This window comes from Vombatus ursinus, unplaced genomic scaffold (genome assembly GCF_900497805.2).
Source record: "Vombatus ursinus unplaced genomic scaffold, bare-nosed wombat genome assembly UNPS02014798.1, whole genome shotgun sequence".
NCBI classification, from domain to species: Eukaryota; Metazoa; Chordata; class Mammalia; order Diprotodontia; family Vombatidae; genus Vombatus; species Vombatus ursinus.
The window spans coordinates 79,240,517-79,251,487 of NW_020954576.1; the positions used below are offsets into that span (position 1 = coordinate 79,240,517).

The 10,971-nt window shown below is 43.2% G+C and overlaps 1 protein-coding gene across 1 annotated transcript in view; it reads right to left on the reverse strand.

Moving 5' to 3' along the window:
- Positions 1 to 9,752, reverse strand: part of LOC114049529 (protein stum homolog) — a 99,984-nt gene extending 90,232 nt beyond the window's left edge. Inside the window, exon 1 of the mRNA XM_027870767.1 lies at positions 9,536 to 9,752. Within this exon, the coding sequence (XP_027726568.1) occupies positions 9,536 to 9,752 (217 nt within the window). The remainder of the gene's footprint in view (positions 1 to 9,535) is intronic.
- Between the last annotated feature and the right edge of the window lie 1,219 nt (positions 9,753 to 10,971).

The following is a 10,971-nucleotide window of genomic DNA, read 5'->3' on the forward strand; positions in this document are numbered from 1 at the left end:
ATACTAGTCATGGAGGAGAGATCAAGACAAAAGACCACACAGTTCCTGCCTGAAAAATACTTCACAATCCAGTAGAAAGGATATTCAGTCAGTCAATAAGCCACATACAAAGATAAATATCTTATCTCTGGCATGATTATTTTCACCACCCCCTCTCCCAAGTTTCGGTACCATAACCATAAAGTCTGTCACAAAGATATATTCCCTCCCACACAGCTAGGGACGAGGGTGCATAAAAGTCTCTGTGAGAGATTCCATTTTTCTAAGGCCCACAGAATAACTTGCCCTCCCTTTTACCCTTCCCAAGCCTGTCAAATTAACTTAAGTCTCAGCCTCATGGGCCACATGTGACCATAATGCTGAAAAGCACCAAGATGCTGGTTATTCACAATTGTGACAATTCACAAAAAATGTCACAATTCATCTCTACCCCATTCAGGACGTACTCTGGGAATTCATCCCAAGAATTACTTTTCAGAGGAGGGGGAACAGGGATGGGAAAATTAATTAAATTGAGGCTTGAAATATAAAAAGGAAATTTTATTTAACTGTGTGCTCCCTAGGCCATGTCTTATCCTGCCCCTGATCTCCCCTGCACAATAGATAGCCGTATTCTGCTAGAGGTACTCAGAATTCAGCTCACCTCCTCCCTGGTCACATCCTGCCTTTACCTCGAAGGGCAATTATCAGCGTAGGTTCCTAAGCCCTGTGGATTCTGACTCTGCAGTCTCTATCAATCTCTCTATTCCCACAGCTCCTTCATTCCCACCTGCCTGGAATACTGCATCAGCCTCCCTTCTTGATCCATCCCTCATACCATTGTCAGATTAAACTTCCCTATACAGAGATCTCATCACATCTCTCCTGTGCTCACAGCCATTCAAAAGCAATCTTTTACCTACTCAATGTAGTCCAAACTATTTACCCCGGCATTTAAGGTCAATAGTGGCAGCATCAGACAACCACAACAACTAGTATTTTGATTGCACTTTAAGGCTTCTAAAGTGGTTTACAAATGTCACATTCAACCTCACAACGGCTCTGGAAGTCAAGTCAGCTGCAGTTTCCTACCACACGTGCCCTTCTCCAGGGACACTGAACTACTCATCACCTCTTGTAGACAGCCAGTATACACGGTATCCCACTTCTCTACACGCTTTGCTCTCCATGCCTTAAACGCCCTCTCCCAGCTTTCCCATTCTGTCCTCTGAAATCCTATCATCTCTTAAGGCTCAGCCCGAATGACTTCTCCCATGACATCTTCACTGATCTCCTAGTGAGAAAAGATTCTTGCTTTCTCCAAACTTGCATAATGTTTTCTAGCTCTTCAACTTCTGGTATGTTCTATTTTGTTGTTGTTTAGTAGTTTTTCAGTCATGTCTGACTCTGTGAGCCCTTTGGGGGTTTTCTTGGCAAAGATACTGGAGTAGTTTGCCATTTCCTTCTCCACTTCATCTTAGCAGGTATCTAAGGCTGGATTTGAACTCAGGTCTTCCTGACTCCAGGGCCAGCACTCTGTCCACTGAGTCACCTAGATGCCGATATTCTATTTTAAATTAATAGTTATTCAGTGGTTCTTGTGTGCCATGATGGATAGGAAGTAAGGAAGACCTGGGTTTACATCCTGCCTTTGACCCACAAAGATTATATGGTTCTGAGCAAGTCACTTAACCTCAGTGCCCCAAGTAACTCCCTATAACTATAGATTATAGAGTGAGTGTAAGTCTTCCTTAGTAGTGTAAGGTTCCTTACTTGGAGATCCCTACCCCCATGAAATTACAGGTCTAGTCTCTCTTCTACCCCCAAACAATTTTATATTCATTGTAGAGTATTGCCTATTAATGGGCAGCTAGGTGGACAGAGTACAGGGCCTGGAGTCAGGAAGACTCATCTTCCTGAATTCAAATCCAGCATGAGACACTTACTAGCTATGTGACCCTGGGCAAGTCACTTAACCCTCTTTGCCTCGGTTGAACTGGAAAAGGAAATGGCAAACTCCTAGTATTTTTGGGAAGAAAATCCCAAATGGGTTCTTAAAGAGTCAGACATGACTGGAAACAACAACAACAATTGTTTATTCTTATATAACACACAGACACAGACACACACAGAAATATATATTTATATTTATATATATATATATACATATAAAACACGTATATACACAGGGGTGTGTGTGTCTGTGTGTCTGTGTGTGTGTGTGTGTATGTGTGCATATCATCTTTTCTACCAGATTACAAGCTTCAGGAGATCAGAGACCAGGCCTTATTTTGAGAGCTACACTTGAACCAGTTCTAGCTGCCTTGAAAATTTTCAATGTGAACATCTACATCTCAGAAATCATTGTGAATCAGAGTTGGATTCATTGTTCTTCTCTCTCTAGACTTAAAAAAATGTTAATAATTCTGATTAAACTTAAACGGGTATACATACATTCTTCCCTCAGCAGGTCTAGTTGTCAAACATTTACCAGTAATATTTATTTGCATTTATAAAGTGAGTTAACATTTACAAAACATTTTCTTCCTGAGGTAGATAATACAAGTATCATAATCCCCTTTTTACCGATGAAGATATTTATGCCCACAGAAGTTAAGTGAATAGCCCAGGACCACATAGTTGGTATATGCCAGGGTCAGGATTTGAATTCTCCTAATCCAAAGGTGTCAAACCCCCAGCACAGCCCACAAAACTCCCTGGTACATACTGAACCAGAATAAAATATAATTGGGAAATGTTTAACAAAATAAATTAAAAAACAACACAGCATAGATAATGCTAACTTGCAGTTTTCTAAGTCAATATGCTGCCTATAGGGATTCATTTCTCTTTGAGTTTGACACCACTGATTTACACTACTATCACCATGTTTGTCAGTAGCAGACATGTAATAAATATCTGTAAAATGAATAAATGAACAAGTGAATTGTTGACTGACTAGATACTTTCATCATAGAATCTAGATTACCCTTCAATATATCCCAATCAAGGTCTAACACTCAGCTCTTGACAGCTGGCCTGGCCATAGATTAAGTGGGCCAGCTCCAGACTCTGACCCAAAACCACAGTGGGATTTGTCCCCAAAGTAATATGCTAATCAAATACTAACATTTGACTCCCACAGTAACAGTTGGTTCCTTTATAGCAACGTTATAAACTATACATACATAGATTTTTTAAAATTCATATTTATTTTATTTTTGTTACATTCTGAATTCCATGTTGTTTCCTTCCTTCCCTCCCAATCCCACAAGTAGTTTTTTGTTTGTTTGTTTGTTTTTTATGAGTAATGTCTTATACACGTGGACATATATCCAGTACCAGTGTGGTATAACAGAATGAGCCCAGGACTGGAATTTAGGTGACTTGAGCTCTAGAACCATTTATCCCCCTAAATTAGCTTTATAATCTTAAACAAATTACTTCTCTACAAAACATGAGAATTGAAGCAGAGTAATGATTCTAAAGGCTCCTTCCGAAGCTATGAGTCTACTTTAACAAACAGTCATCAAGCACTTACTATGTAGGCTGTGTGACCCTGGGCAGGTTACTCTCCCTCTGTGGGCTTCAGTTTCTTCATATGCAAAATAAGAGGCTTAGATTAGGTGATCTCTAAATTCCACCCCTCCCTCCAACCCAGTCTGCACCCCAGTTCTATTTCCTACAATCCTATGACTTTATAGCATAATATGAGATAGAAAGAAATTTAAAACACAATCCATCCTTGTTCTCAAGAAGCTTACAGCAAATGCCCAAAGGGCTATAAAAATGTGCATGGCCTTTGACCCAGCAATAGCACTTCTAGGGCTGTATCCCAAAGAAATCATACAAATGGGAAAAAGGACCCACATGTACAAAAATATTTACAGCAGCTCTTTCTGTGGTGGCAAAGAATTGAAAATTAAGAGGATGCCCATCAATTGGGGAATGGCTGAACAAGTTGTGGTATATGAATGTAATGGAATACTATTGTGCTATAAGAAATGATGAGCAGATGGACTTCAGAAAAACCTGGAAAGACTTGTATGGACTGATGCTGAGTGAAGTGAGCAGAACCAGGAGAATGTTGTACATTGTGACAGTCACATTGTATGATGACTAACTTTGATAGATTTAGCTCTTCTCAGCAATGCAAGAATCTGATATCTCCAAAAGTCTCATAATGGAAAATGCTATCAACATCCAGAGAAAGAACTATGAAGTCTTGGGGGAGCTAGGTGGCGCAGTGGATAGAGCACTGGCCCTGGAGTCAGGAGGACCTGAGTTCAAATCTGATCTCAGACATATAACACTCACTAGCTGTGTGACTCTGGGCAAGTTACTTAACCCCATTGCCTAGCCAAAAAAAAACTATGGAGTCTGAATGCAGATGGAAGCATATTATTTGCTCTTTTTTTTTCTTTTGTTTCCTCTTTCTTGTGATTTCTCCTATTGGTTCTAATTCTTCCTTACAACAGGACTAATATGAAAATATGTTTAATAGGAATGTATATGTAGAGCCTATATCAGATTGCACACTGTCTTGGGGAGGGAGGAGGGTGGGAGGGAGGGGGAGAAAAATTCAAAACTCAAAAGCTTATGGAAGTGATTGTTGAAAACTAAAAATAAATTAATAAAAAGAAGTTCACAGCAAACCTGGGTAGAGGGCTATGAAGTCATAAAAAATTAAGTAACAACAGGGATAAGAAAAGAATCAGTCATTTCATTGGTTTTAGGAACTCTGAAATGATGGAAATTCCCTCTAGCAATAGGTCAGCACCTTCTCTTCAATGTATAGTCACAGAGAGTTACTTAGATTTCTGAAACATTAGTCTTCCCCAATCTCTCTTAATACTACTGCCTTCCCTCTGTCAATTATTTCCTGTTTGCCCTGCATGGAGCTTGTTTGCACATATCTGTTTGCGTGTTGTCTCCTCCATTAGACTGTAAGCTCCTTGAGGGCAGGGACTTTTTGCCTTCCTTTGAATCCCCAGCTCTTAGCACAATGCCTGGCATATATTAAGTGTTCAATAAATACTTATTGTCTAATTAACTGACAGGTAACTTGCCCAGGGTCACAGAGTTAGTGTGTATCAGAGACATGACTTGAGCCCAGGCCATCCTGGTTTCAAGGCCAGCTCTTTACAGTGCCATAATACCTCTGTAAATAAAAACAGAAGACTTAAATGACAATAAAGAAAATAATTTAATATGTCTTGAATGACCATACATGTATAACCTATATCAAATTGCTTGCCTTCTTGAAGAGAAGGAGGAAGAGACAGAATTTGGAACTCAAAGTTTAAAAAAAAAGAATATTAAAAATTGTTTTTACACTTAACAGGAAAAATATTTTTAAAAAAGAAAATAATTTAAGAGGCGACACAAGGCTGTAATGAATTGCCAATTGACAAGTATAGACAATGAGCATCACCAGTTCTGGGAAGAGATAAATCACCTGGGCTAGAATACTTGGAAATACTTCATGCTGGAGAGAAGCTAGGCTTTAAAGGATTGGAGACATAGGTGTGTATATATGTACATCATATAGACATATATATATATATATATATATATATGTCATTCAATAGCATTCTAATGTCCAATATTAGCCTGAGGGGGTAGCCAATGTTCAACGAAAACCAAAATATAGGCTTGGTCCTCTCTCTATTTGAGATGGGAAGCTTAGTTTACTAAGTCAATCAAAAAAGATATAAATAGAAAATTGAAGATGTGATCACCCCCTTCAGTGGGTGTGCACTATAATTATAGGATGTTAAATTTGGGTAGCATCTTAGGGCTATCCAGTTCAGCTAACTTGGTTTGAATCTCACCTCTCATACTTGTTGTTCAGTCCCGTCCAACACTTCGTGACCCCATTTGGAGTTTTCTTGGCAGAAACTGGAGTGGTTTGCCATTTCCTTCTCCAGATCATTTTACAGATGAGGAAGCTGAGGCAATAAAGGGTTAAGTGACTTGCCCAGGGTCACACAGCTAGTAATTGTCTGAGGATAGGCTTGAACTCAGGAAGATGAGTCTTCCTGACTCTAGGCCTAGCACACTACCCACTTCAACACCTGCTTACTAGCTACGTAATCTTGAGCAAGTCATTATTTAATCACCTGGGCTTCAATTTCCTCATCCATAAAACGAAAGAGCTGGCTTAGATGGCCCCTGAGGTCCTTTCCAGTTCTCAATCTATGATCCTTTAAACCTTTGTCTCCCTATTTGTAGAAGTAGGCATTGAAGCCCAGAGAAGTGAAGCCATTTGTTTAAGGTTCCTGGTAAGGCATAGGGCCGAAACTCAAACCCAGATCTCCTTACTCTCATTCTTCTGACTCCACCTACTAGCCCACAATGCCAGGAGAGAAACAATAACTCTAAGTATGCATGAGTGTTTGCAGGATTGTCCTATGTGTCTGAGGAGAAAGGTGCCAACGATGGAACTTTCTAAGCCTCTCTGTCACTAAAAGGATTAGTGCATGATTCTATTATATTTGGAACACATGCACATGTATGGTGTGATAACATGAAATCCAATGAGATCATGTATGTGAACCATTCTATAAATCAGAAAGCATAATCTAGATGTTTGCTATTATTACTGTAATCCAAATATTTATAACCCATTCTAAAGAGTGCCCGTCCCCCTAGGCCCAAAAGAGAAAACTTTCCGAGGGAAGGCAGAAGGGGGAGGCCACTTCCATCCTGGCATTAATTTATTTTTTGCTGTAAAATACCATAGGGTGGCATTTACTTCACCACTTGGAAAAAAAAAGTGGAATCTAAGCACATCAACAATGATGCTATCCACATCCTCCAAACAGATGGAAAAACAGTGTGTTTTTATTCCAGTAAGTGGGACTTTCTGACATGACTAAAGGGACATCCTCTTGCCTCTCTGGCATTGTCTAAATGCAAAGGCTGTTTTCCTGATGCAGCATAAAGCCCAGGACAATTTATGGCACCCCCAAGCCCCACAGAATAGGGTCCAGACCTGTGATTTCATTGGCAGGGGGAACTCTCTCTGATCAAAGCAGGTTTCTGCAACTTACAGTTTTAGAATTGCCTAGAGCACTGAGTGTGTAAATGACTTACCCAGCCACTATATATCAGAGATGAAACTTGAACCCAAGCTTTCTTGGCTTTGAGGCCAGCTCTATCTTTACTCACTTTACTCACCATGCTGCCTCCAAATGGTCTCTGAATCACACACACCTCTGACATAGATATGTAGTATGGATAGATACATATGTACTTGTAGGTAGAGCTTGGGAAATTCTTTCATGCCTAGCTCCTCAGCTGGAGGTTAAAGCCAAGGCAGCTAGTATCCAGTAAGTCAATGTAATTTGGAAATTTTATCTCAGGAGCTGGTAGTGACCTGAAACAGGTTCTCAAGGGCTCTCTCCTCATTCCAGGTCCCTTTTCTCCTGCTTCTACTGCTACTTCTAGGGGGATTCTTGGTCTGGGAAGAAATAAATAAGGGATGAAAAAAATCATCAAAAGGTAGAAATGTTGGCATTTTAAGACAAAAATTTTCTGAGGATAGACTATATGTTTTATGCGTATTATGTAAGCCATGTGCAAATGCACTTTATTTCCCTCTCCCACCCTCCAACAAATTCCCCATTTTTTATATACCTTTGAGTACCACCCTAGATAAAATTCTCACGAAGTGTAGCTTAGTGGATAGAAGCTGGGCCTGAAGTCAGGAAGACCTGAGTTCCAATCCAACTTCAGACACTAGCTGTACAACCCTGAGCAAGACACTTAACCTCTGTTTGCCTCACTTTCCTCAACTGTAAACTGGAGATGGTAAATGCTCCTACATCCCAGAGTTATTGTGGATAAAATGGGATAATATTTGTAATAGTACTTAGCACGGTGCCTGGCACATAGTAGATGCTATATAAATGCTAGCTATTATTATATTAATAAGGTATCTGCTGTGGGGTATTAAGTGAAGGATAGACCAAGACCATGAAAAGGGCAAAGAACTGAGGGGAATGATTTCTGTCTGTACATAGAGGTTTTGGGAACCCAACCAAGGGTCTTGCCCGGGCTCCCTACTGCCAGGCTGTGCAGTGGCAAGTCTTTGACTGAGGGAGATCCAGAAAGGATTGCCTTTTCCCAGCCCAGGCCCACAGCATTCTGCCTCTGCCAACGGTTCTATGAGCCTGCAAACTCACGTTGCTGGGAGGGGGAGGAGGGGTGTGTTTGAACCGAGGGCCTCATAGTCATGCCAAGTACAACCTGTGCCAAGGCTGGAGGGAGTGGGAGAAGGGAGCCTCGAGGGTGTAAATAGGGAGGGGGGTTTTAAGGCTTGAGGTAAGACTGACAGCAAAACTTTTCCTTCTCCATGCTCCTTCTCTCCCACCCCCAGTTGGAATTTTGGCATCGGACCCAGTTGCAATGGAGCCGGCTCCCATCCAGTCCCGAGTGTGTATATATGCACATTCTGGTTTACTGGAAATGGTCTTAAGGAGAACTGGTCATAAAGTCCTCATTTCACTCCTATGTTCGTCTAGAAAACCAAAAAAGAAAGGTGGGGGTGGAGAGAGAAAGAAAAACGCAAACAAACAAATATTGATAATAACCAAGTGACTTTTCCATTGAGCTACCAGAGGTGCTTTTTAAAAATGAGGATGAGGGTAATGAGGAAAGACAGGAAGGCTGGGCCCTTAGTTTCTGGCGTTTTCTATCATTCCTCCCTTGCTGGCCAACAGAGGTGCACGATGTGCCACTCCTCAGCCCAGACTCCATCCTGCCCCAGTCCTGTTCCTTCTTCTTTGGGTCCCTATTTCTCTGTCTCTCTGACAACTTTGAGGATTGCAGAGCTCTCGAGAAAGCACCAGTCCTAGGGCTTTATGCTAGCAGCAGGGCACCGCCCTGGGTCCTCTTCTCTCTCGTGTAGCCCATAAAAAAGCATTTTTTCCTTCTCCCTGAGCCCATTTAAAAGAAAAAAGGGAGGGAAGGGGCTTAAATGCCTTGTGGGAACGAGATAGAGAAGTAGGTCTACTCAAGCCAGCTTGAACATCAACGTGGTTGTCAGAGGAACGTGTGGACGGGGTGCAAGAGAGGGGAATGAACTAGCAGACCCATGGGTAGGGCGGGCTGCCCGCGGATCGTAGCACCAAGGCTCTGAGGAGCATCCCCCCGCTGCAGCTCATCTGGCGCCTCCAATTCTACCTAAAAAGTTTCCAGCTCCCCGGTAACTGGGAAGGGGCGGATAAGAGTTAGTAATGAGGTAGCGTCGGGGGAAAGGCTCTGGCCCCTCCACTCCCTCCTTCTTTACCGGGATGTCGCCCACTTCCTTCTACCCACCACCGACTGTTTTTCCAACCCGACAGCGCCCCCGCCTCAAAGGGACACAGCTTCTGGGGTGGGCTGGGCAATCGTCGCTTCCATCCAGGACGCCCCTGGGGATGGCAGTTGCACACCCTCAGCCTGGTCAGATCGCACCTTCGATGGCCTCCTCCGCACCCCCCAATCCTGGCCAGCCGCTTTGCAGTCACCCCGCATTTGGAAGGAATCCCACCCGCCCACCTCTCCTTACCCAGTCCCGGCACGAAAGTGTTGAGGAACAAGCAGATGACTGCCACGGGGAATGGCATGTAGGGGATCGCTGCACGCAGGGGGCCCTTCTTCTCCCGCACCTGCACCACTACCCCGCTGGACGAGGATGCTCCCCGAGGGTCCGCGGCTGCAGCCGTTGCGGCCGCCGCCGCCGCCGCCGCCGCCGTGGTCTCCCCGTCTTTGTGGGGATGTTCCATGGCTTCTACGAGCTCCCTGGGACGCAGAAGGGCTTACAGGAGGAGGCTGCTGGAGAGGTGATGGGCTGTGCGCGCCCTCCAGTCCACACTCCCGGAATCTTCCTAGCTCACAGGTGGGGAGAGCCGAGGGTCAGTGTTTGCTGCTGCGTCCTCCACCCGGCTCTCAGAGAAAGCGCTCAGCAGCCCAGCCTCTCCGTCCGGGGACTAGATGCTCCGAGAACTCTCTTTCTCGAGCACACACGCGTCAACACACACATACACACTCACACACAGGCGAAGGAAAGGAAAGGGCAGCGTGACACTTCAGTGACAGTCGTTCATTGCCCCTCCCCCAGCCTGACTTCTTCCCCGCCCCCCATCCTTCACCCCCACTCTCAAAATGAGAACGATAGAAGAGAAATTTTAGGTTGATGTTAAACAAAGCGAAGCTGGTAGGGAGGTGACTTGTTGGTGCTGGAGATTAGAAATCACTCTCCCTTCCTGAAGAAAACTATGTAAAATTTCCGAGAAGGAAGAATATATAAGCACATTCTGTCTATATTCGTCTGCCACCCTTTCATTTTTACATACTTGGGCTAATTTGTCCTTACAACATTCCTAATATGGAAAGTCGCCCGTGGATTGTTGCCTTAATTAGAGAGATACATTTCACAAATGAGGAAACTAAGGTAGGGAGTGGTTTCGTGATTTGTTTCAGGTCACGTAGAAAAATCAATGAGGGAGCCTAGGGTAGTGCTCAGGGCTTTGGGTGGGGACTCCTCTTTGTGAGCATCACCGGTGGAGATCTTAACAGCATTCTGCAAACAAAGATCCCCTGCCACGGGACAAGAACGAGAGGTGAAATCAGTCTCTGCTGGAATCATCTCCAAGAATACTGTGGACACCGGGAAGAAGAAGCCCCCTCAACGTCCTCAACATAGGTATATATAAAGCTTGTTAGGAAGGAGACAGCGCCGTCTGGTGGTTAGCGCTCAACAGTTGGGTACCCTAGTTCTGTGTCTTCCAATGTCCTCTTCAGAAGGAAAAAAAAAAATCAATGTTTAAATAAATAACTGAATAATGCCCATCCTTATCCCCTATCAAAATTAGCAAAGAAATAAAAAAACAAGCTAGGCTACTAATAAGGAGGCCTTAATGGAAGATGACCTGAATTTTCCAAACTGACTCAAATTATCTAGATAATTGTGCAACCCTTTCACTTTTGTACATAAACAAAAGT